This window comes from Python bivittatus, unplaced genomic scaffold, assembly GCF_059951505.1.
Source record: "Python bivittatus isolate LINGU-HERP-01145 unplaced genomic scaffold, Pbiv_v1 ctg000070_np1212, whole genome shotgun sequence".
Lineage (NCBI taxonomy): Eukaryota > Metazoa > Chordata > Lepidosauria > Squamata > Pythonidae > Python > Python bivittatus.
The window spans coordinates 40,197,849-40,225,731 of record NW_028277034.1 but is presented as its reverse complement, the minus strand read 5'-3'; the positions used below and the strand labels follow the sequence as shown (position 1 = coordinate 40,225,731).

At 36.6% G+C, this 27,883-nt stretch overlaps 1 protein-coding gene across 1 annotated transcript in view; it reads left to right on the top strand.

The window, feature by feature from the left end:
- Positions 1-11,692: 11,692 nt before the first annotated feature.
- The window catches only part of BANK1 (B cell scaffold protein with ankyrin repeats 1), a 145,312-nt gene continuing 129,121 nt past the window's right edge, over positions 11,693-27,883 (top strand). Inside the window, exon 1 of the mRNA XM_088133022.1 lies at positions 11,693-11,803. Within this exon, the coding sequence (XP_087989148.1) occupies positions 11,788-11,803 (16 nt within the window). The 5' untranslated portion in view covers positions 11,693-11,787. The remainder of the gene's footprint in view (positions 11,804-27,883) is intronic.

The following is a 27,883-nucleotide window of genomic DNA, read 5'->3' as shown; positions in this document are numbered from 1 at the left end:
AAAGTACAAATAAAAGCAAAAGTGGGAAGAAATAAAAAACACTAACTCAATTTTTAAACATCAAAATAACCCTGAACTCTGCAGAATCACATTGCCAGTTGTGTAGACAGAGAATGAGTTCTAGTGCCCTTTCAATTATCCAAATGAAATAGATTCAGAGTTCTTATAAACAGATAAATCTGAACTCCCTTGCTAAAATCAGATTTCATGTCCAAATCATATGTATTAATATGACATCAAATCAAATCCTTTGTGAGAATCTGCTGAGATATCCTGTAAACCCCTAACATTTTAATAAATTAGCTTTATTTTAAGTTCATAAGAAACTTATTTAACATTGTTTAAAACTTGAGACCAGTAACTTGTTAAAATTGGATACTCTAATTCTTTGTTCCATATCTTAGGTAAATTATCAATATTTATCTTAATAAGTTTCTTTCATTGTTAATATAATTAGATTTCTGTTTTAGCTTCTTAAAAAAAAATTTTTTCTTAGTATACTGAGAATTGTAGGGGTTTCAGAGGACGCCAAAGCATCAGTTCTAAATTAGAAATATAACAAATATTTTAACTGAATGTATTGTTATGCAGTGACTTACAGCCTCTCAATAATTTTATCTCTCACTTTTCAGGCCAATCCCACCCCCCCGGCCTCAATTTTTACCCACCGTTTTTAAATAAGAATTATACCAGACAGTTAATTTCTCATGATTGCAAGGATGAGATTTCAATTTCCTTCCTAATAATATACAAATATGCCTTGCTGCCTTTAATATGTTAGTCATTCTACCTAAAATCAGAGGCAAACACTTGCCAGGATTTCAAAGGAGACAAATAGTACCTCTCTACTTGTAGCTATAGTAGCCATATTCAAGGTCATTTTCATTTCAATACACCCCAGCGAGTGTGTGTGTGTCCAGTGTATCAATGTGTGTATGTGAGAGAGTGTGTCTGTGTATAATGTATATTGAACTGAAAATCTGGAAAATGAAAATCGTATTTTCATATGGAAGTCTTTATTTAGAAAGAGAGAACCTTGAAGCCTCACTGTGCCATAGAAAAACATTTGGTGGCTTATCAATGTATTTAAAATATCTAAGTGGAACTCACATAGGCAACCGCTTAAAATATAACCAGTCTTGAAGTAAAATCCATTTTCATTGCATTTATTGGTCTCCATAATTGATTGATTGATTATGTGCCATCAAGTCAGTGTTGACTCTTAGCGACCACACAGATTTTATCCATATGATCTGTCTCTAATCTGGTCTTTCAGGTCTTCCAATAGAGTCCCCATCATCACTGTAAATGAGTCCATTCACTTTGGTGCTGATCGTCCTCTTCTTCTCTTTCCTTCTACTTTTCCCACCAATACAGCCTTGTCCAGAGAGCTGGGTCTTCACATAATGTGTCCCAAGTAGGATAATTTGAGCCTGGTCATTTGTGCCTTGAGTGAATCAAGTGGGTTGATTAGTTTGATGATCCATTGGTTTGTTTTTTTGGTTGTCCACAATATTCTTAGGAATATTCTCCAATACCAAAGTTCAAAAGCATCAATACTCTTCCTGTCCTGCTTCTTTGAAGTCCAACATTCACTTCCATAGTGTCACAGGAATATCATGGCTTGCACAGTTCTGATCTTTGTAGGTATAGAAACATCACAGCATTTGAATGTCTTTTCCAAGGCCTTCATGGCTGCTCTACCAAGTGCTAGCCTGCAGGGTATTTCTTGACTGCTTGCTCCTTTACTGTTGATGGTTGATCCTAAAAGGCAGAAGCTATCACCACTTTGATATTTTCATTGTCAATTCTAAGACTGGTTGTTCCATTTGTTATAATTAGTTTGGTTTTCTTTATATTTAATTTTAGTCCCATTTTTTTCACTGTTCCCCTTGATTTTTATTACTAGAGCTTGCAGATCCTTTGCATTTTGACTATCAGGATAGTGTCATCAGCATAGTGCAGGTTATTGATGTTTCTTCTTCCAATTTTAATTCCAATCCAGTTTCCCTTAATATATATTCAGCATATAGGTTGAATGAATAAAGGTAGAATATGCAGCCTTGTCACATTCCTTTACCAACCTGAAGGCAGTCTGTTTCACCATGGGCTGTCCATGCTGTGGCTTCCTGACCTGTATATAAGTTTCTCATGCAGACAATGAGTCTGTGATTCCCATTTTTCTGAGCACATTCCGCAGTTTTATGCAATCAACACAATCAAAGGCCTTTCTATAATCAATGAAGCATATAGTGACTTCTTCTTTTACTTCTTGCTGTATCTTTCTCTTTACACATATATTAAAGCATCCCTAATATTTTAGCTTTATACTGATTTGATTATTAAATTTATCTTTCAGGCCTTTGGTTACCCTATTTAAAAAGCAGACTTCTGCCATGCCAGATTTTAAAATATAAGACAACTATCTGAATTATCTATTAAAGGAATAAATCACATGATTATAACAGAGAGGAACTGAAATTTTATCATAAGAATAAATATAGAATTGACCTGCAGGGTTTTGTGTTCTGTGATTAATATTTTTACACAGCCCTGTAATTATTATATGCGATGGATTCCTGTGATCTACTAACTCTATCATAATTCTGCTGAAAGAATAAATTATGTTTGCTATGATCTGATTTTGTAATGCACTTAGCTTGTCTCTTACTAATGACACTGAAAGATGGTTATTTTCTTCTCAATGTTTCAGACTTTATCCTCAGTATATATTCTCTGTTAGTTAACTGATGTTGGAATAGTAAGGCTAGAACAAATTATGAGTACATAAAAAGTTAAACATATCAAAGCAAAGCATAAGTCCAAAGCAAATGTTTTTAGATTAGATTCTAAAAGTGCAGCTCGCTGGGAAACTAATCTCAGTGGTAGTGGTTCTGATCATATATTCAGAGCTACATATGCACAGCTTGTATGACAAAAGTTTTTTAATAGAAGGGGATATATGTAGCTCAGGGTTAAACTGTAGAGTCCTTGGTGCTCTCTGAGCTTGGTTGTTTGCTTGCAGACATTTCATTACCTGACTAGATAACATCATCAGTGCAACAAGCAAGCTCAGAGAGCATCAAGGATTTCACAGTAGGTTCCTTCCCCACCAGCGGCATAACTAGAAGGTACAAGTACGTATGATCCTAATTCACCTTTATGATATTTCAAAGAAATGCCTGAACAATAGCAATGCTCATTTGGAGGTTTATAGATATAAAACTAACCATAACCTTTATTTTTGTTGTTCAGTCGTTAAGTTGTGTCTGACTCTTTGTGGTCCCATATTGCACCAGGCCTTCCTGTCCTTCACTGCCTCCCTGAGTTGGCTCAGTTTCATGCTCATAACCTTTATTAGGAATGCCTAAATCTATTCATTGATCTAAAATATTTATGAAGTTTCCCATGCTGAGAATGTGGAGACTTACCAAAGTTACAACAGGAAAATTGTGCTATATTCCCTCTGAGGTTTTGTATCATAATGAGAAGGATTCTCTTAGCTTCACCTTCAAAATGGGTGAGTGAGAGAGAGGAATTTGTTCTTCTCTTGATTTTTGGCCAAAAGGTATGATTTCTTAATCAGTATCTCATTTTCTTAGTCTTTATATTCACTGCAAATTCTCCTAGATCAGTTTGGAACCCTTTATCTACAGCATCAGATTCCATGGTGTTGATCAGAACATCCATATCATCTCTTCACCACAGGGGAAAAAAATGTTGGCGATCTGTTCTCTTGCTGCTGTGTATCAGTGGCCACTTTAGGATTTATTACTGTGCCATCCTTATCAATGCTAATGCTGCACTAAGCAATTCCTAATCACATAGTTACATATAAGAATACAGATGTTTTCATACCATGTAGAGAGGCTCTTGGTCCAGATATCATCTGGCAATTTTAGAGCAAGAGTTCCAGCTTCATCATCTGTTCTACATTTATGATTGATTGGTCGGTTAATGGTCATCAACTCATTAGCAATCACATGAATAGAGTCTCTCCAAATAATGATCTTCCTTCAATTTGATTGTTTCAGTGTCTCAGTGGCATATCTGAAATAATTCAGCTTTGCTCCTGTATAACTTCCTCATCCAGATTCTGGTTTATTATTATGAAACAGAAGATATCCTTTGTGTTGTAACTTGTGGGTAGATTCTTCTTCTGACCTTTGCTAACCACACCTAGCTTCCCTGAACGTTTTTCAGGCCTATTTATTTGCTCCATAAGAGGGTATGTCCAAACAGTATATGATAGGCTTCCACCATCCCTCTCCCATACCCTCACTAGAGCTAAACGCATTCTGAATTTATAGATGAACATGCAAATATACTAGGTGCCTTAAATAACTTTAAAAATGGACACATTCCTCTCCTCCCCAAAGTGCTTTCCATCTAAAAGGAAGGATTTTAAAAAAGAGAAATGGAAACAGATGGAACAATTGCAAAGTAATCCTAAGGAGCTTTTGGATTAAGTGAGACTGAAAAAGTGCATGTATAATAAAGGACATATGTCTAATGAGACACACAGTAGAATTGCCAAAAACATTTGTCTGGAAGGCTAAGGCGTATCTTTATCATTACCATTGTTATTAAGCCTGTTATTTACTATGCACTTAGGCATATGAGTAGCCTGTATATTTGCACATCTGGTTGCAGAGGTATGCATACCTTTAAGAACAGCAATCGGAAATGACAGTATAAATGGGAAAGAAAGTAGAATGAAATTGTTGGATTCCCAGAATTCTGCATTATATGCACAAAGCAACCTGTGTTCTTCCTCTACTTCATGTAGTTACGGGTTGCTTTTTTAAAATGTAAATTAAAACAACCATGCTCTCCCACCCCAGTAATGTAAATGCTATACATGACACTCTATAAACATTTGTGAACTTTCAAACTCAGCCTATTTGCACTGCTGTTAGAGTATTATGCATTGCTGTCTGGCTCAAAATTGCAATTGTAAATGCAGTGGCTACATGAACATTTTTTGCATCTGGAAAACAGCAAGAACAACAGCTCAGTAGAGTCTCAGAAACAGAAAGGGCTTCAGTGCAGATCCTGTCCAAATCCTATGAGAAAGAGTTGAAAGGAAACATAAAACAAACCAGCTTTATCTTTAAATATAAGAAAAACAGTCCTGAAAAAGAGGGAGCAAAGTCATTCTCTGTTGCTCCAGGAGACAGAAAGACTGGAAGAATTTGATGGATATTATTGTTGTGAAATTTCAGCTAACTATTAGGAGAAACCTCCTACTGGTAAGGGCTGCCTTGGACAATGGTGAGTTGTCCTTCACAAGAAGTATTTTATACAAGGCTTAGACAAACCCTTTCTAGGGGTGCCGAAGCCACATTTTGTACATCAGATCCTGTATTAGGATCCTTGAGTTTCTGAATGAAAGGTGGGATATATATAAGAAATTTAAAAAGCAAGCAAAGGATTGAACCAGAAGCTTAGTTACTGATAGTAATAGAATTCTATGAGATTGAAGAAATTGCAGAGCCTGTCTTGTATAATGGTTCATTTCCTGGACTGACTGGGAGACCCAAGCGTATCCTTAAACATGGAAGCTGTCTTGTTGACTTTGATTCAGTCACCCTGTCTCAGCTCAGCCTACTTCACAGAGTTGTGAAAAAAAAAATGGATGAGGGAGTGCTATATATGCCATCTTAAACTCCTTGAGGAAAGACAAGTTTTAAATCCAACAAAGAATAAATGATTGAAATAAAGGCAGATCTGTACTTTCTGTTTGGCCTGTTGCAAATACAGGCCACTTTCCACTTCCCAAGTGCAGAAAGAGATGATGTCATCCATGTCCCACTGTCAGCCCATTGCACATGCATCTTGCACCTATGTTTTCCAGCTTCTACTCCAAACTCTATTTTCCAACCAGAGGAAGTGGATAGTCTTCATCACTTTGTTATGTTCTAGTAGCTGCCTAGAAGCAGCTGTGATTGGCTTCAGTGTCTGGCATGTTCTGGTATGTTTTCCCTCCAGTGGAGGGAAATTGGATATTGTCCTGGATATTGTCCTGTGTAGCCATTTCATCCTGGGCTGCCATGTTCTCTGCTCATTGGCAGTTGCTGGTTTGGTTTTGTGTTTTAAATAACCTGGTGAGTGATCCAACAAGGGCTCATTAAGTCCATGAATTATCCTCTACTATAGAAGCTTATGTACCATTCAATTTTTACATCTCCCAGTGGGCAGGCTTTCTATTTCTGCCCAGGCTGGATGAGCAAGCTCACCTTGCTTTACACCGCTGCATACAGTCCTGTAAACCCTTCCTTTGCCTTTATTTTTAAACATCATTAAGTTGTAATGTAGGAACATTACTACTTTATCTCTATGAAGCTGAAGTATCAGTTCCTTCTTGCTACTTAGCTTCCATGCACCTACAGAGGAACTAGGAGTGAAAGAACAACCTGTTCTGTATTATTTTGATTATTGTAACATTGGAGCTATGATGATACCATAAGGGGAAAAAGAAAAAAAAAGAAAGGAGTTAGTGTTAGAGTCAAAGGAGATATGGGGGAGGGGTTGTTAAGGCATCCATGTGTGCAAACATCTGAGAAATCAAAGGAAAGACTCAGGGACCAGTAAGTGAGGAACAATCCCTGAAAGGAAAAGGTTGGCACTGGTAGCTTTGTCCACAAAGCATGGATGGAAATGACTAAGGCAGAGGAATGCCTAATTAGATATTTTGGGTAGGTGGGTGGGTACACGCATGTGCACCTTCAGGTCAGTTTTTGACTCCTGGTAACTATCTGGACAAGTCCCCGCAGTTTTCTTGGCAAGGTTTTTCAGAAGTGGTTTGCCATTGCCTCCTTCCTAGGGCTGAGAGAGAGTGACTGACCCAAAGTCATCCAGCTGGCTTTGTGCCTAAGGCAGGAATAGAACTCAGGGTCTCCTGGTTTCTAGCCTGATGCCTTCACCACTACACCAAACTGGCTCTTAATTAGACCTTGCCATAGCCATAATCTGGATTGAATACCAGCCTGGCCTTATTGCCAGCCTACTGCAATATAGGCTGGAATTTCTAAATTTGTCTTAAGAAACAGCCAAGACAAGCAGAAAAGACAAGCAGCGTAGCTTGCAGTGCAGAAATGCCAAAAGACAGGTTCATTTGTAGCTCGGGGAAATAAGTATGCTAAATGGAGTTTTGTTAGATAGAATCCTTAAGTAAGTAAACTCAAAGCATGTAGTCATAAATAAAAAAAAAATTTTTTTAAATAATTTTAAACAGTAAAATCAGAAATAAAAGAAGAATTAATCACAACCAAATTTAGATCAGTGTAAACTCAATAAAACCAAATAAGCTAATTAAAATAAAGCAACTACTCACCATTAAATGGTGGTGAGTAGGATTATCAAATCCTTTTTGATAAAAATTATCAAATCAAAGCCTATAGCACCCATGTTTTGCAAGCATAACATCCCTACCATCTCAGAAAAGATCTTCCATCTGTAGAGCTGCTGTCAACAGTACTAAGCTAGCTAGATTGATAATAACTATCATAATATGCTAAACTCTAAACATACATTAACTAAACACAGTTTATTTATTTACTTAACATACTTTCCTTAGAACAATAACTCCTACCTGGCTAAATGTAATAGACTGGTCCACACAGCATATTAAGACAGTAGCTGAGTTCCTACAACATGCTAAACCACAAACTATCCAGGCCCATTTTAATCTGGCCAAATGAGTAAGGTACAAGGTAGATGGACTCAATTACAAGGGTGATGGGTGCACCACTGGAAGTTCTGAAGGACCAGGTTGGGGACAGATCCTCTTGAAGAAAATACAACTATGTGGTCACTAAGAGCTGACACGAACCTGATGGCACAGAATTAATCAGTCAAAATGAATAAGAGACCCTTTGTGTTCTTAAATGCTTTTTACAAATATAACACTTTTTTGTTTGACCTCTTTTTGGGGTACAAAATTAATGTGTTTCTGGGTACAACTCAAAGGTACCAGGTTATCTGCAGGACTGCCTATCTCGGGGGGTCTCTGCCTGTCCCACCAAATCCAACAGGGTGAATGTGCTCCAAGTTCCGTCTACTAAACAATGACATCTTACAGTACTAAACACTTGCACTTCCTTAGTTGCAGTGCCTGCCCAATAGAACAACCTCCACCTAGGATCTGGAAGGTCCCAATCCTCTTGGCCTTCTGAAAGGCTGTGCCGATTTGGATTTTTCCCCAGGTGCTGAGACAAGATGTTAGATGGGTCAATATAAGTATGGTTTGTGTTGCAAATTTGTTATACAATGTCTTGATTATTATATAACAATAATTTTAATTCTGCTTTCTGGTTGGTTTATAGTGGTTATTATATTATCTTACAATATCATAATTTTATTAACATAATTTTATTATATTTTTTCTTGATTGTTATGAACCAGAGTTTGTATGTTAGATAGGCAGCCCTACACATTTTCTGAATAAAAAAATGGGATAACAATGAGGAGATGCCAAATGATTCCTGTATGATTTTGAATATCTTCTAAAGCAGCATATTCAATTGCATAGCTGTGACAAACATGTTTATTGATAAGAAGGTGCAAGCACCTTCAGTCCTTGCATGCTTGATTTTTGGATTAATAAAACCCATAATAATTTGAAAAGTAATCCAAATTATTAGTGGGAGTCTGACTTCTTGAAATTACTGGGGGTTTTTTTTCTCTTTCTCTTTGAAATATAGCTAAGTCACTTTACTACCTAATAATCATGTTAGATCTTTTAAACCTTTGTAAATAAATGTATTCTGTTTTTCCAAGGTTTGATGATCTGATAAATCTGACAAGTTTGATGCATTTTAAAGGTTGTTGTAGGCTTTGTCTTCAAAAAAGAGAAACATGCAGGGCAGGGACAAGGAGTCTTAATTAAACTCTACTTATTAAATCAGTGTATATGTTGAATTATTCACACTTACCTGAATTTGTGATATAGCTTTCCAGTTGAATTGTAAGCCTACAAAATTGGAATTGTTAGCAGGAAAAAAGAATATAGAAGAAAAAAAATCTATCATGTTAGAGAATATTGCTTGCAAAAATTATGTTTTAGGAAAAAGAATACAAGAACATGGGTGGAGGTTGGAGAAATGAATACAAAATATTATCAATTTTATACATTTTTAAAAAATCTCATAGAAAGTTATATAAATTTGAAATGGACAAATTCATGTCTCCCTAGGTACAAACCAAAACTTTAAGACAAACGAACTACACTCAGTTAAAAGTAATCTTCAAGTTTTCAAACAGATTGTTTTCCTTAGGAGCTGCATTGACTGAAACCTGAATGCTATTTCTGCCCTCAACTGGCACCCTTGCGTAGAATTCATACAATCTTCTTGAAAATTGCATTGTATTGTATTAGACAGCTCACAGTCGGTTACCATAGATAATAGGAAACTGTTTTACTGTTCATGCATAACCATAGGAAGTACTTCCCCTTCTTCCAATGCTTTGTGGAATAAAACTAAATGTGCATCTTGTGTGTAAATGAACAATATATTTCATCACACACATTCCATTAAATGAGGAAAGGATATTGATAAAGGTGTACAATAAATTGCTGAAGAAAAAATAACAATTGGGAGAGTTCAGAACAGAGGATGCATAGCTGATAGAAGACCAAAACCAACAGACAGTAGAGTCTGTTTCATGAATAGTGCAAGAAAAAAAAGGCAAACTTTAGTACCACAAATGAAAGGAAGCTTCTGTAAAATGGAGGACCGTCTTTCCCATAGAGGAAATTCTCCATAGGCCTTTTCCAGACAAAAGAAATTCACTTAAAAAAAATGATGAACTATGTGCTGGATGACATATCCCTTTATATGTTCTGCCATGTCAGTTGAATTTATCTAAGTGTAGTCCAGTTATGAATTCTCATAAAATATAAGAAGAATAACACATGAGCCTGTACATTCAGAATATAGATTGGAAATTTTATCTTTCAATAAACTGCTACTTCAGGAGAAGGTTAGGTTCAATTTCACTTTATTGGAGTGCTTGCTTTACAGATTTGGATAGTATTGCACACAAATATATGCCCAATTATATCTTGACCCAACTGTCTTCAAAAATGATACCATCTTGAGACAGCTTTTAATTATAAGGCACTGAGATGTATCTGAACACCCAAGACTTTTGCTAACTTTGGATGGCTGCTCAAAGTTGTTATTGATGTTCAACTTGTTCTTTTTTAGTTTCTGGGATTTTAAGCTTTTTTTTTTTAATGCAGGAATTGTTTTATTGTAATTTTTAAAAATTCTATCCACTTTGGAATAGTTGCATTGATTAAAAAATAGAATTAACATTTCATAAATAAGTAAGTATACCTTTTCTGAGTGGCTTCAAATGCCTGTCCTTTTGTAAGCTGGGCTCTTAAGTTCATCCAATTTCTTTTGGTGAAATGTCATCACCGCTTGTAGTGGAGTATCAAGAGAAGCACTGCATATATGGGTATCCACATTATTTTTCTGTTCAACATCACACACATTCATGGTTTTTTCTGTGTGGAAGTCAAATACAAGCATGATACAAAAAGTTGAATTGCAGCTACACTTAGAGTGGGGAGAACTTTACATTAGAAAAAAAGGGGGCAACAATGGAAAGTCGCAATGCAAATGCCCCTTCCAAAACACTCTGGCCCTGTCCATGTGACACACGCAATTGGGCCATAGAGGGAGATAATGAGTTGCGTAAACAAGTAACCCAAAGTAAAGGACCCAAACAATTATTCTAAACAGGTTAACACCAGACAGAACATCAGATAGAACTGGTTTGTTTGGGCCTAATTTTATTCAATCAAATAATTGCCCACCAAACAATTTTTTAAAAAGTTAATTATGTCTTCCAACATCTGTGATTGAGATGAATACCTAGAGAGGCCCATGAAAAGAGAAAGTCTTCTGGTATTCCATCTTTGTGGCCTACTCAGTTTTTCATCTGTTACACAGCCACTGCAGGTTGTGTATATGAAAAACAGGCAGAAACAAGCATGGCAGGACAGGCAGAAATAGTTAAGACTCCTTTATTCCATCTGCAACAATGTTATTCCGATGAAAAGTTAGACATTATTTTTTATTTGTTCCAATGGGGGTGGGGCAGGAAATGAAGTAGCAACTTCCCAGCCTTCAGTGCAAGGGCTGGGAGACACACAAAATATAGACATGACTACTAGAAGGACTGGCTGGAACATCGCTTGTCAGACACTTGCCAGCGTATGGAGGTGAGTTAGCTGAGTGGGAATAGGGTGTCTCAATTAACCATGTTGCAGTATACAATATCTCTGTTCTCTGCCCTGAGAGTACCAGTTCCATCATATTGTATCTTTGAAATCAGGATCTCATTCATACCTCTTACAAACATGTAAATTGATCACTGAATGATAACTTTGGGCTAAATTTACCCAAATCTGCTACCTTTATAACATGCATAAACATTTCTATATCCTTCATAGGGGTTTGAGGGTTTTTTTTAGCCTGGAGGAAGGAAACCCAATAAACCACAGGCAGATCACAGCAGGGTAGGCTCCTGGGGGAGCAGTTTCATTTCAACAGGAAGGCAAACTTCCCCCTTCAGCATTAGCTAGAAGGGAGTCTGTGAGGAAGTGAATGCAGCAAGTGATAACATGAGCAGAATCTATTCAGCTTGCGCATCCTCCTTTTGATAGACAGGTTGGGGAGGCTTGGGAGCGAGAAAACATCAATTCCTCCTTTGGCAGACCTGCTCTTGCTCTGCCTCTGTGGCAAAGGATCATATCCACCAAGAGGAATAACAATGGCTGGCAATTCAGGTGGGTGATGCAGTTAGGGCAGCTATCACCAGGAGGAGAGCAGTGCTTACCAAGAAGTAATTCCCCATGAACCTAATGGGACTGAATTGCAAATAAATGTTCATAGTAAGAGATCTGAACCTCTGTGGTCTTATGATGAGACACCTAACACATTAGAGCTACAGAGTGGTCCATTGAGCTAAAACATTCCTGGGGGTTATTTACATGTCCTGCCTCTCCCTGAGTTACTTGAGACGTAAGAGAGAGATTGGGCTCGCTAGCCCTTACTTCCTAGTGCAGAAAAAATGAAAACTAAAAGATTGTTAATTGGGGAAATACACTGAGACTGTAGAAGGCAGAAAAAAGGAGAAACTCCAGATGAAAAAGGGAGGAGGGGCAGGCTTGGTCCCACTGACACCTTCTGCCCCATCACTTTATGCTGGAAAAGTGAAATTTGTTCATTTTATCAATATATTTTCTAGAAGTATTAAAGAGCCAAGCTTGGGACTTTATTTTTCTTTATTTAAAAGTGTGTTTTGGAAGGGGTATTTGCATTGCGACTTTCCATTGTTGCCCCCTTTTTTTCTAATGTAAAGTTCTCCCCACCCTAAGTATGGCTGCAATTCAACTTTTTGTATCATGCTTGTATATTTAAATGTATGCTATGATGCCATGTTTTTCATCTTACCTTTTTAAATATTATTTTGACTACTGTGAGTTGTTTTAGTATTACTATATCTTAATTTGTATCAGAAAAATAAAGATTACAAAGCAGCGTAATCTGATGACTGATTTTGACACCTAACAAGTTTTTCATATAATGCCATCACTACTATTCATTTATCAATTAGAATTTGATTAAGCACTGGAGGGTGGTCAATTACAGATAGGTTACCGATTCTGAAATAGGAGAGTAAGCAAGACCGTTAATTATGGATATAAAGTGACAGTATTACTATGATTTTTATTTTGTCCTTCATTTTTAAAATAGAGTATTAACTTGGCCAAGGTTTCACAATGATTGCAGATTTCAGCAAATCAATGTAGAAATGGATCCTTAAATTGTAGCATCTATGCAAAAAAAAAAAAAAAAAAAAGTGGGGGTGGGGATTCCATCACCAACTTTCTCCAACAGAAAGAGAAATAATCAGTCACAGCATGACCCAATTTAGTATACTACAAGTACGGTAAACTTTAATTCCTATAATGCCCCATTGAGCACAATTCAGGGTGATATTGGCTGGGGATTATGGAAGTTCAACACACCTGATGGGCACCAGGTTGAGTAGGACTGCTAAAGAGCTGTATTTACCACTAGTGTTGCTTGCTTTTTAAAGAAGGCATTGTATTATTTTTAATATATATTTTTTTCTCACATATGGCCCAAGGTGATTTGGGAAAGAAATATTATCTGCCCCCCCCCGAAAAAAAACCCACAAAAGAATAAGATTATTTGAAGGAAAATGAGCAAACTGGTTTTTTAGAGGGCTGAGGAAAAGAAAAAATCTCAGAGGTTCTCCTGGGGAGGTTGGAGAATGAAGAAAACCTTCTGAGAAATTTCAGCTCAGCTTTAAATTTTAGCTCTTGGCCCAAATACTTATCTATCTATCTATCTATCTATCTATCTATCTATCTATCTATCTATCTATCTATCTATCTTTCATATGGATGTCATTATTTGCTCCGTACCCCCTCCCCCAAAAAGCCTTTGAGGGCTTTTTGACCTCCTTTTTCATCCTGTAATGGCCTTTGCCAACTGTATCTTTTTCATGATGGAATATGCTCAATAATAAAAATGCGAACTGTTCCCTTTTCTGTAGTGTAGTTATCTTGAGGGATGAGGAAGACTGTTTCCAGCTGACTGTGGAAAAGCCTCATGGCGGTCTTTCATGTGGGCTATGTAAAGTGCCACCAGTTCAAACATACATTTGAAGCGCCTTTATACACCTCCTTCACAGTTGTTAAATAAAGTTCATGTTTGGTCAACGGATGGCATAGGATGGCTGGTTGTTCTATACACACCATTTTTACAATCTTGCCAGCTAGTATAAAGGAAATTGGGAGGCTACCAACTTCTGCTTCACTACTTTGTCTTTTCTTCTTTTTTTTCTATTTTTAGTATGACTGGCACACAAGTTTAGAAAGGCCCTGCCTATATCTCACTCCCTCTTCTATGTACACACTCTAAGATAGACATTAGAATGGCAATAAAAATGTTCCTGGAGAAATCTCAATTTTACAGGGCTTTTCTAAGATGTCATCTTGACCTCAAAGAGGTAAGGACTACTTAAACCCTGCTCAAATATCAATTTGGACAGTAGGACTATTATTTCAATTCCAAAAAAAGATGGAGCTGCTTGGAGCCTGCTATATCTAACTCCTTTGGCTTAACTGTCTGCAGCAGTTAATCTCATTCTCCTCTTCTCAAGTCATGCTAAACCTTCCCCCAGCCATGATTCACACACTGTGATTCAATCAAGGACCACTATGTTAGTAGATGTGCCCCTATAATGCTTAGAGGCCTTGCTTACTGACAGCCTTGCTTAGCAACCATTCAAAGTTATGATGGTGTAAAAAAAAAATGCTTTGTAACCAATCCTTGCATTTACAACTGTCACAGTGTCCTGCGGTTGTGTGATTGTCATTCACGGGCTTCACAACTAGCTTTCAGTAAGTAGAGTTAATGGAGAACATGGAAGTAAAATCGCAAGTGGTGGTAACAAGATGTCTTGCTTAACAACTGAATGGGAAGTGACATCATAAGCCCGTCACAGTCATGTGATTTTCCTCTTAGCAATGGAGTTGCTGCTCCTAATTGTGGTCACTAAGCGAGGACTACCTATATATGAAATGAAATGCAACCCAGCAACCCAGAAAAAGTTCCTCACCACTAATTTATATAGTGACTATTTTTTTTCTGGACCTGTCTACTTTCATGTTTGTCATTGTTCAGTCTTTCCTGGCCATATTTGCCCAAGCCAGATTTCCAGGAATAAATTCCCTCTCCCGCTTTTGTGTTTGTGTGTGAACGTTTTCTTTGAAGAAGTCTAATAGCATGATTCTATGCACCACACTGCTAAGTTAATATTGAGGTATTATCCATATGTCCATTTATGACTGCATTTAATAACCTGTCCTAATATGACGCATCCTAGATCTGTGGGGTTTCTACTTTAAATCTCCTAGTTTAGGCTATGAATTATGACAGATGAAAACATGTGAAGGACTGTTATGTGATATAATAATGAGGCTTTGCAAAGCAATCTTCTGGAACAAGTTGAGCTTCCAGGAGCTACCTACAGCCACTTCCAAACTCCAACAGACCATAGCCAAATTTGACAGCAAAATGTCCACATTTTGGTAGCGCCATTTTTTTCTCTTTTTCAAAGAGGATGAGAGTAGGAGTAAGAGACCTTTGGGAGGCATTGCTTCCATTATCATCCTGAATCCCCCCCATGCCTCCAAATGGCCCAAAATGTCTCCCAATTTGTAATTTGGGGCTGTTTTGTGGGGTTGGGGGTTGTAATGGAAGTGGCTTGCTCTGAGATGCCTGGTTAATATGGGTGGTGGTATTGGAACTTTATTACAAAGGCTAGCAATTATCTCCTTAAAACCATCAGTGCAGGCAATCTAAATTACTTGTAAAGCGATCTAGACAAAATTGCAAAATAATGTTTCTTTCCAGGAACTGAATGAAACATTTTACCTGTCTAGCCAGGAAATAACCTGGTTTCTCCAATTTTCTTGGAAACTGTCAATTTTTGGAATCAAGATAGCATGAAGTGAAATGTTGAAAATTCCTGAACCATTTCTGTTAAAGGGTTCTTTGTCCTGAAATGCATGTTTGCTGAGAACTAGAACAGCATATGCAATGTCTCACCTTACAAGATAAATTAATTCCACTCTGTTGAATGACAGGTAGTGCATCAGCCAGATCTAACAGCATCAGGTCAGCCATTAATGTTTGGTCCATAGTGGGGGGAAAATAATCTTCACAATCTCCTTGTTTTCTTCATAATCAGATTCTGTATCCTTTGTTCTTTTCATGCAGTCTACTGAAGTGACCTAGTATCCAAAATGTTACTTACTTAATAAATAAAAAGCAAAATGTTCCAAGTATTCATTTGTTCCTGAACATATTCCAACAGTTACAGTAAAGCATATGTTTGCAGTTCTGTCCAACATGCAAATTGGTTCCCCCTCAGTGATGAATTTTGGGTTTTCTTACAATAATAATGTGGCTGCTTCTGATTTTTTTTTTTTTTTTTTTGGGCTCCTGTTCTTTTCTGTACAGCTTTACACATTATGACTCATCTTTTATGACATCCATCTTCAGTTCACCAGAGAGGCAGCGACAGAATATTTCACTAATGGTTATGCCACACTTGAGTTACTGTTTCTCTCTTCATTCATGAAGATAAATGCCACAAGTATAATACATGTCAAGCTTATCTTGTTTTATATTGTTTTTCAAAACTAGAAACATACTTACAAAAAAAAAAAAAAATGCCAGCAGATAAAATTTGGAAAAAATTCAGTACTGCCTTCGGGAACAGAAGCCTATGCATGTTGTACCATTTTCATGAGAAATGAAGATCTTTAGATTTAAGAGCAGCCCCCAAAAGAAGGGTGGACAGGAAAAAAATTAAGACAGATAAAAATCCTGTGCAATCTCTAGTATCTTCATATTATCAACTCCAGCTGAAACCAGCTCTGGAGATAAATGTGTACATGTGACACACTGCTAAATATATACAGCATGTGTGTGTTTGTGTGATGTATGTTTACATGCCCAAAGCCACAATCCAAAAAAAGGCAAGGCCAGGACAAAAAAGCCATATATAAACTAATTACTAATTCAAATGTATTATCTTTAAAACACCCGATTTACAATATTAATTGCATACACCAACCATTCTCTTTCATAAGTAAACTATGAAAGTTCCATCATATGCAGAAACATACAAGTGTATGCAAGGATACATTCCCTTCCTACCTTTCAGCAGAAACACACACACACACAAAACCCAAGGGGAAAAATGGGATGGATACCAGTTAAAGGGAAGGGAAGAAGAACAGAAAACTGGATGAAAATGAAGTGAGAGGAAGGTGTACTGAACTAGGAAAGAAAGAAGAGATCCCTCTTGAAGTGTTACAAAAAGGGATGCTTCCATTCACTAAGGAAGAATCCCAAGCAAGCAGCATTTAATCTTCAGACCAATCCTCAAGGGTATCCCTGCTTTGCAGCCACTTGCACCTCTTACCTTATCTTAAATGTAAGGTGACCTCTCCCCAGTTAAGTGGCAATTAGTTGGAGGGGGAGGAAGTTTACTTTCCTATTGGGTGAATACAGTAGGTCCTGCAGGATCAAAACAGAGTGAAACAGTAACTATGAGAATAGGCTGGCAAATCAGGCCCAATAACTGAAAACCACTAGAACGTGTTAGCCCCAGCCTGTTAGCCTTTCACAAAGTATTGAAGACCTGGCTGTCCCCCCAGGCATTTGGGTGAGGGTGGAGAGGAGCTCTGCTACTATGGGTGGTTAATAGTTCATAGTTGGTCCTTGGGGCCAGTGGGGTTATGTTTGGAGGGTTTGGAGGGTTTGTTTTTTTTAATCTTGTAAGTCACCCAGAATCATTTGTGTGAGATGGGCAGCGATATAAATGCTATAAATAAATTAAATCAATCAGTCAGTTGTCTTACCCTAACCTGGTAACCTTCTGATGCATTGGGATTAGAGATCTGAGAATTCATCAGGCTAATATGACTAATACAAGTAATTCTATTTCCATAATAGAGGAAGGATGGTCTATGTAGACAAAAGTAAATGGATTGTAGATGATAGATAGTTGGGCTAATTTTGGAGCCCTGTGTATGCTTCACACTCTTTTGAAGAAGTATGCAGCAATCTTTATGTCTATAAAAATGATCAGAAATTGAATAGTTTCCCCCAACATCTCTTATTGGTGTGAAACAAAGAATTTAAGTTAAGCATTTATGATGTTCACTTGGTAGAGTCATAAAGAGGAACATGTTGCTAAGAAAGCACTGTTAAAATGTATCTTCATGGGTTAGGATGTCAAATGAAATGGTGACAAATAAAAAAGATAACCTTCTTGGAGATTTTGTTTCCAGCATTTTGTAAGAATCCAATGTCCATTTTAAAATGAGCCACACTAAAAGTGTCTTTTGCATGTGGCCTGAGGCTATTTAACATTGCTGCATTTCTGAATACGGGGGCATTCCTACCCATATCAGATGTCATGCCTGACAACTGTATCCAACCTGAAATATTGTATTTATCTTTATTAATAGCTGGTTTGATTTTTTTGTATATTACTAATCTTGATGCAATGAATAGCTGTTTTCATTATATGGCTGAGTTTCCAATAATGATTGCCATTACTGCATATGCACGTACACATGCACACACCCTACACACACACACCTATTAGTTATCAATTCTATAAAACTGATCTCTCTCTACTTTTTTTGTCTAGCAATTTGAGCTACCATTAAAATACTGTGGGACAGTTTCTTTAAGGATTCCATTTCTGAAAGGATATGTATTATTGATTAGCCCATACAGCCCCGCTTAGAATTAATGGAGCTAAATAGCCCATATAATATATGATCGCTCAAAATACAATATGAATTGTAATGCAAAGCTCAGGACAAGCTCATTAAAACCAGCAATAAGGAAGATTTTGGATACAGACCTTAAATTCAGATACAATTCAATGGTTCCCAGGAAGGCATCTCAGGGACCATAAATTACGTTTGATCATCTAGAAGAAAGAGAGATCTGACCTCAGACTTAGAGTTCAGTCTCTAGGTGGCAATGGAAGTATCCAAAGTCAGTGCTTTTCAACAGAGGAAATAGAGAGAAGAATTGAAGAGAAAGCGATTGGCCCAAAGTTACGAGTGAATTTCCATGTAGTATTCTCACGCTGGTGGGATTGAAGCATCTTGACTGATGGAGTTTGTGTCTAGGAAAGTGATCCACTCTGATAGAATTTGGAAAGGTATGAGGTTGGCAGACTGCAGCGTAAGGGGGTTTTTCCTAATATTTATTTATTTATTTATTTATTTATTTAATTTGTCCCGCACCCATCTCCCCCCAATGGGGGACTCTGGGCAGCTCACAACATGTTAAAACAATAAATAAATATACAATTAAAACCTACAGCAATTGTTTATGTTCACAATTATGCCTTCCTTCATAATATGTACCTATCATCATATCTTCTGATTTATCTCCATACCTGCTTGGACTCACGATTCAATAAAGAATTGTAAGCTTTTTTTCTCATATCATTAGATAGGAATTGGGGATGTATCTCAATACAATCCCATATATTCTATGTATATATCCTGTGTATACATATCCTATGTATATTCTGCATACATAAAGTGCCAGGCCTGTTTCAATCACTGAAATTTCCAATTAAAAATTGATCAGGCATTTGGAAGGATGTCTAAGATTTTGAAAAGGAGTCAACAATTTGATTTCAGATTTGTGCTGAAATCTGACCAGAGTATAGGAGAGCTTTCTTGTTCATTTTCAGTTTTAATTATACATTTGCTCTCAACTTTAGTAGAATACACCTCTGAAGTTAAAAGGATTTCAACATAAGATTAGAATTCATAACTGTAAATGCAAATATATTTCTATCAATATCCATAATATTTTACTTTGGTGAATGGATAAATGACCCCTTTTTATGTGTTTCCTTATCCTGGAAGCTCCAAGGGTTTCAATGCATAAATAATTAAGTCCAGAATAGTTCTGTAATTCAACAGGATTTTAATTAACTGTTGCAATAGTTGGCAATGAGCAGTTCTTGGTTGACTGAACTCTTAATGTCCTGCACTAATACAGAAATTAGGTTTTGATATTCAAATTTAATCCTTTAAATCAATTCCAAGATTGGCCATTTTTGTAGTATGTAATACTTAGGCAATAAAAATCAGCTAGTGATTTCAGTTACAAAACAAAACAAGGAAGCCAATATTATCTGTAGGAATCCAATCCTTGACCTTTTCAGGGTATTAAAAACATTTGGCCAATTTTTCACTAAGAAGAAATAATCACTGAAGTGGTCTAAATGTGAATTGACTTTTAATGATATGCACAAACAACAATTTTAGTCGCAGTCTTTAATGAAAAAGTCCAATTAAAAACCCCATATTTACTGTCTGTTTATATAGTTCTATAATATTGCAAGTGAAGTCTTTCAATATTTTGTAAGTAGCTAATTTTAGAAGGAAGAAATTTATTTTTACTTGATTTCAAGTGGCACCTAAAATAACTCAAGGGTGGACAAATTTTTTTTTGCAGGAACATTCAAGTCAGCTGTTATATATGTTAGGTTGTAATCAATACCCTTATTTTCTAACAGTGCATTCAACAGAATTTGGGCATATTTGCATTATGTTTTTGTTGTATTTACTTATTTTGATTTTGAAAATACTAAACTGTCATTCACACTTTGCTCTAGAAAAAAATTCTAGAATAAATCCCTAGAAATTTAAGTAATAAAAATGTAGGCATGTTGCCCAAGTCATTGCATTTCTTTATTAGAACAAAACATGCTTTATATCTGCATAATAAATAAGTTATGGATGAATGGGGTTTCTGTGAAACATTTATAAACTAAAGATAGGCCAAGAGCAAGAATGTATGTTAATAAAACTAGATTTTGCTCAAGATCAGAAACTGTCAAGATCAAGATGGTACAAAACCCAAGCTGTCTTTCTTATTTGAAATGTTTTCCATGACAATGGAAAATTCATAATTAACAATTTCTCATGTCTTTCTTGAGTGAATTCCTCAGACTCATACCAGAAAGAAGTAGCTAAATAAGAACCATGCTTTCTGCTAAAAACCTACAAAACTTAATTTAACAAAGGTCAGCAATGCTTAAACCATCTCTGAAAAAATGGAATTTATCTGATTTATTATGACCACTTTGGCAAAATTATTTGTAACAAACAAAGAACATGTGAAAATCATGTAACTTACAATTCTAGAACTCTTCAGAGTCACCAACATACTTTCTGTCCATGGTCTGTGTAGCTTTTTTCCTAGCCATTCTATTTCCATTGCAGTGCAGTAGCTGCATTAAGATTTAGACTGCCTACTCTTTTTTTTAAGTAACAATTGTACTTATTCCACTCAGTAAATTATAGCAAATACAATAGCTATTTGAAATATAGCCAAGTACCAATTTGTACAGGTGTTTTCACTGAATTGCAGATAGAAAAAAGAGAGAGCTCGTAAAATATTTGGTGATGTCCTGTTTCCATGAAATTTATGGTGCAAAGGTCCATTTTTAATTTTTTTTTTATTTTTATTTTTGACCCTTGGAGTCATTGTTGATGCCTGTCTACTGCCTGGACTAGTCCCTGCAGTTTTCTTGGCAAGATTTCAGAAGTGGTTTGCCATTGTCTGCTTCCTAGGGCTGAGAAAGAGTGTCTGGCACAAGGTCACCCAACTGGCTTTGTGCCTAAGGTGGGACTAGAACTCAATCTCCCAGCTTCTAGCTTAGTGCTTTAACCACTACATCAAACTGGCAGAGGTCCATAATCATTGTTTATCGGTGGCAGCACCTATGCTACAGATAACCTGGAAGAAATCAAATTGGCTCCAGAAATTTTTGAAAATTGAGCTATTTAAGAGGTCTTATGGTAAATGATAAAGTGCCCAATATTGTTGATTTACTTTAGGTTTACGGATTTATAGTTGTAATTTTAGCCTTTCCAGGGATGTTTTAATTTTTAATAACCAGTTTTTGTCTGCTGTTAACCACCAAGAGGTTTGAAGCTCCAATCACCTGGTCAAGACTTTTCCACAACAACTCTAACTCAGCCTGGGCTGGAGATCTAAGTTTGCTCTTACATAGTAGACTCAAAACCAAAACAAACCCCCTACATCAGATATATATATATATATTCCAGCATGGAATTACACTTTACATCAGGATAGAGTTGTTTCAGAATGGTTGACTAGCTCAAGGGCATTTAGTAAGTTTCCCAGCTAAAAAGGATAATCAACCAGAATCCAGTAATCGTCTATATCCCACTGAATGTGTGTAGACAATGGATTGAGTGGGTATTATATTTTGGCCTCCCAATAAAAGTGTCATTGGGGGAAAACAAGAATAATTTAATAATTAAATAAAGCAATCTTCTCCAAACTTGCATCTCTCTAGATATTCCTCAGCCAGCATAACAATTACTGTGAATCCACATGTTGGAGGCCACCAAGGTTAAGGAAGTCTGATCTAAAGTTGTAGTTAACCATGAATGTAATTCATCAGATTTTAGTGATCTTATTCATTCAGGGCATTTGCTAGGATCCAGAAATTCTGGCCATTCTTTTCTATGAGCAAGAGACTAATCTAACTGTGTTTAAGTCAATGTTTGCAAGTCTTTTGTAACAGTATGAGCTGGTTGTCTGGAAATATTCCCCATTCTCATCACTGAAATCCTAATTATGATCCTTTCCTCCCACAACCTGAAGTAGAGAATACGCCTTAAGACTGGCCTTCAGGTTGTGCTCTGGCAAAGATTGCAGGTAGTGGTTAAAATGTAATTTTGTTCTATCTGTGAAGTGAACCGAGAAGAGCTTGTAGTTTTAATTATAATTCTTATGTACATTAATAGGAAAGTTTCTGCATATGTAGAAAATCACCTCTACTATCTTCAGAAACTTCCTGAAAGTAAATTAAACCATTGAACAAAATTATTTAATCAATTCAACATCAGTGAAAGGGATTTACTTGGCAGGACAGATACCACATCAATTAAAGGGAAGAGGATCAGGAAGGACAAGAAAGAAGGAGGAGAAGGAAGAAGAAGAAGAAAAGATTGTCTCATATTGATTTTAGATTTAAGTGTACTTAATATAATGTTTCAACTTATTGAACATTTTATTAAACTTCCCTCCAAAGCTAAATGAAGATTATAAAGATTCACATTGGAGGGGTGTGTGTGTGTGTGTGTGAGAGAGAGAGAGAGAGAGAGAGAAAGAAGAGCTTTCAAGGGGGGAAAAAAGTAAGAAGGAGGACAATTGGAACCAGAGAAGTCTAGAACAAGCTTTTTGGAGCATTTTTAAAAAAAATAGAAGTAATATGTTACTGTTAATTCTCTCTCTCATATTACAAGTTAATTCCTGTTGCCAGGAATTTTAAAAAGTGAAAAAGAGGCATTTATAACATAAGTATGGTTGTTGGTTGTTCAGTGCTTATTATAGGACAGACTTTCCCAACATAGATAATCTCCAAGCCTTCAGCTCCCAGAATTCTCCAGCCATAATGGCCATTGCTGAGAATTCTGGGAGTTGAATCCAAATATATAGAAGGCATCTAGGACAACTACTTTAGGAACCGTACCAGTTTGTATTAGCTACTGACTGATGTGAGAATTTTGTGGTGACATTTTGTCATACCTTAGTACTGGTCAGATTCCAGCGCAAATTCTAGATCTAGGTCTAATTGCATAATATTGAACAGACTGGTTTGATTCGTAGACCAGCAAGCAAGAGGCAACTATGTATTCATAATCATTCTGGAATCAAGACCCAAGATAAATAGAAGGAAAATTGGTGTGCTTATATCAGAAATAAATGTCTCAGAGTTAAGAGAAATGCTATGATATTATGATGGATATGGATTCAGTGTTGGGATCAATTAGCTATATGATCAAGCTGGTTGGTGTTACAGCCTATGTGGCATATTTAAATGATCTGCTAAGCTGTCAGAGGAACCAAAGTATTAATTGTGAAGGAGGAAGTGCAGCAGAGCCCAACTGCTGAAAAGCACCAACCCTCAACCCTAGATTCAAGTCACACAACGTGGTATTAAAATTCCTGCACATCTTTCTTGTTCCAGCTTTATTCCAGCATTAGCAGGGTCTTCATGTACAATACAGTGATAATGTTGACATTTCTAAAAGAGGCATTTGCTGCCTACTTGTGTGACCATGATACACACCCAATGCAGCAGAGGGACCAATCTTATTCCTAATCAGCCTTTTTCCCAATCAAAACCTGAATTTATCCAGAAAGTAATCCTATGCATCTCTAGATCAGAATCTGCTAGAAAGATTATTCATATTTTATTATTTAGTGTTTTGTTGGAATAGAACAAAGGATTTTAACAATGCTTTCAGATAATGGGAAATTACTTGGGGTTGAAGACATATTGCTTCAAAGAAATTTGCCACTAAAGGGAATAAGGATGATAAAGGTTTGCTTATTAAAAGTCAGAATGCATTCATTTACTAGCAATGTGCTGAAGAAGCCTTCTTTTCTGGGTCAAAGCATAATATTTTTCTAGAGGAAATTTCTTACTTTGATGTTGTAAAGACATCAGTAACTAAGCATGGATGGGCATACTGCAAAGTTGCCTTAGGTTTCAATGATGCCTTTGGCTTAATTTCAGACACTTTCAGAAAGGAATCCATTCATATGTTTGGCAAGAATGATCAGTGTTTTCCCCAACAGCCTGCCAAGCAAGAAAGAAGAGGAGAAAACAGATGGGTAGTGCAGAAATTAGAAGGAGAAGGAGAAAGAGAAGGAAAAGGGTTTAAAAAGAGAATGTAAATATATAATATTTTTTAATATATTTATAATATAAATATAAAAATATATTTATAAATATATAAATAAAAATGCCCTGTTCAAAGCAACCAATGTGGAGTCCTTGGGGTTCTCTGAGCTTGGTTGTTTTCTTGCAAATGTTTCATTACCCAGCTAGGTAACATCTTCAGTGCATGTTTGCAAGAAAACAACCAAGCTCAGAGAACCCCAAGGACTCCAGAATTCAACCCTGAGCTACACATATTCGCTTCTAAAGCAACCAATGCTAGAAAAAATTCTCTTTATCAGAGTCTGACCTGCTCCACATTTATTTAAACTCTAGCTTTTAAACGGATTCTAGGCCTTCTTTTGAGTATGGAATATGTTTGATGATGTTTGAGTTTCCATTGGAATCTGGTTCATATGACTGGTCTGACTTTAAGCTCTGTACTTCAGTTTGCTTGAGAATTATTGGCAATCTACTTCATTGAGCTTATTTCTATGGGTGTTTAACTTCCTAGCCTACCCTAAACCTCAAGAATGACTACCAATAAGAAAGAAAAAAGGAAATATTCCAAATCTGGCATAGATCTTTAGTGTACAGGGGTAGATCACATGCTTTGCACCATGGAACTTTCCAGGTTTCATCCCAATGATAACATTAACTGGATCATATGCAACAAAACATGGGAACTATCCTGCTTCTAAAGTATCAACCAGTGTAAACAATTCCCTGCCTCACATTATTTCACATAATCTATTATAACTGAAAAAAGCAGGGAAAGACCTAAGATATTATATAAGGAGAAAAGTGTTCTTATCCCCCTGTTTTTCATCCCAACCTCTATTTCCCTTGTCCAATTAAATCAATCAAACTGAATATTACAATAGGAATGTTCATATTAGGTTGTAGGTTTCATTTCCTTCTTTTCCAATTTGAAACTAAGCAAGATTTTATTTAAAAATAGCCCCCCCCCTTTTTTTTTTTGCCTGCAAGCAAGTATTTTTTATATGCCTCCATATTTTGCTTAATGGTAATTCTGGTCTTGATTTTATATAGTAAAAATGCAATTAGTGGGGGAACACATTGTTAAAATCCAGAAAAATCAACTACATCAAGCTGTTGGATAAGGCATCAAAATAAATTCTTACATCTCTCTCTCTCTCTCTCTCTCAATGCTGCTATGTTTTCTCAAAATCACCCATTCAGTATTTCTATTTGAGCTATGGTTAGGGCCATGACTGGTGGTGCTCTTATATTATCTTTATGGTAGCTGTATACAGTGGAACCTTGGGTTACGAACGCTTCTGTTAACGAACTTTTCAGGTTACGACCAGCTCCAGCCACAAAATTTTGCTTTGGTTTGTGAACTCCGCCTCGGGGTATGAACAGGATATGCGGCCATTTTCCCTCCCGTGACACGGTCCGCGGCCATTTTTCCGCCCCTGACACGTGGTCGTAGGGAGGGGGACTCTCCCTCCAAGCAATAGTCGCCTCCCTGTCCTCCATGCCAGAACGGATTAACGGTAATTACATTGAACCTTATGGGGAAATTTCCTTCGGGTTGCGACCAATTCGGAGTGCGACCAGAGTCACGGAACAAATTAAGTTCGTAAACCGAGGTTCCACTGTACCCATATCCTAGAAAATAGCTTGCCGCATCAAGATGCTCCTACGCTGCTTTGTGTGACAGGCTGCAATTGTCTCTTCTTTCACACTGTGGTCCTAACAATACATGTTGTTGTATTGAGCTTCCAAATACAAACAGATGAACTATGTTTTAATTTTGTTAAACTGTGATATTATATTTTAATGATGCAAAATTCTCCTTAATTTATAATTATAGCCAAATTTTATCTATCATTAGTAGAGCAATAAGAGCTACCTTATAAAGATAAGTGCTCAAATTATGGGATTATGAAATCCACAAACTTGTCTTAAGACTCTCTGGCCATTTCCAATTTTTGCTAAATTATTTCTCCTTGCTCTACACATTTCTTGATTGGGACATCATTTTCTGCTTGATTGTTTGTCTGGTGTTAATCCCTGTTTATCTAGGTGTTGGCTGCTGGAGGGGATGTGTTCTGGTCTTTTTGTTTCCTTCTTAGCTTTTTGTCTGTTCTAAATGGTGTGTAAATATGGTTTATTTCTATGTGTCTATTGATGGCTGATTTGTCTGAATGCCAAGCTTCCAGGAATTCTATAGCATTTTTGGATTTAGCTTTGTCTAAGATGCTGACAGTTTCAGTTGAAACTGTGGTTGAGTCTGTCCATGTGTTATGAGATTAAGGAGTTTTCATCATGTCTTCTGACTGCTAATTAGCATTCATGGATGTGCTTTGTTAGTCTTCTGCCTGTCCTACATAGTGGTTGTTACAGTCCTTACACTGTAGGTTGTAGATGATTCCTGTTTTTTCTTCTTGGGCTACTGGGTCTTTTGGTTTACTTAAGATGTTTTGGAGGACTTTAGTTGGTTTGTGTGCTACGGTGATGCCGTGTGTTTGTAATAGCCTGTTGGTTGTTTCTGGTATGTTTTTGATGTATGGTAATGTTATCCTTTTTATAGCTTGGATTGGTTGTGCTGCAGTGGGTTGAGTTGTCAGGCACTTTGTGATAAAGTTGCGTGGGTATCCATTTTGTTGGAAGTTGTATGGATGGACTGTTTCCTTTTTCGGGTGTTCCAGGTTGCTGTAATGCATTTGTGCTCATCTGAATAATGTTCTTAAACAGCTCCTGTTGTGGGTGATTGGGTTGTTACTTTGGTAATGCAGCACTTGTTTAGTGTGGATTGTTTTTCAATAGACTTGCGTTTCTAAATTGCCATCATTTCCTCTGCTGATGAGGATATCCAGGGAGGTAGTGTGCTGCTATTTTCTTCTTCCCTTGCGAAATATTCCTTTGAATATGTTATTGTATCATGTGTCTTCTCTAGTTTTTCCTTTTTATTATTTATTTATTTATTTATCAAATTTATATCAGCGCCCAACTCCCCCACAAGGAGGGACTCTGGGCGGTTCACAACCAAACAATTTAAAGTCAATAAAAACATAAATAATACAGTATAAATACAATTATTAAATAGAATAAAATCCAAGTGATGGTGGTATTATTTCCGCCTGTGACCAGATATATCGGTCAAAGACTAGGGAACCAGCCATCCCCAAAACTGACTATTCCCATCCCCACCACATCCATATAATAGTTTATATGCCAATTTGGAGCCACTGAAAGATCAAGTTGTACACTTTCTTATAATAGACTTGTAGCCCTTGGTTGCTATGAAATACTCACATAAACCTTATCATATGTAATTACAGGCTACAATTAGAAAAAAAAAAGCAATCTGAAAAAAATTACTACATAATTTAATCTAATATAAAATATGCTGCCTCTTAAGAAATGTAAGATTGTTCTTGACATAACAGAAACACTACGAGATTTTGTAGTGTTTTATATGGGTGAAATTTAAAAATGGGAGATCAAATATCTTCATGGGCCTTGAGTCAGCAAAAACAAC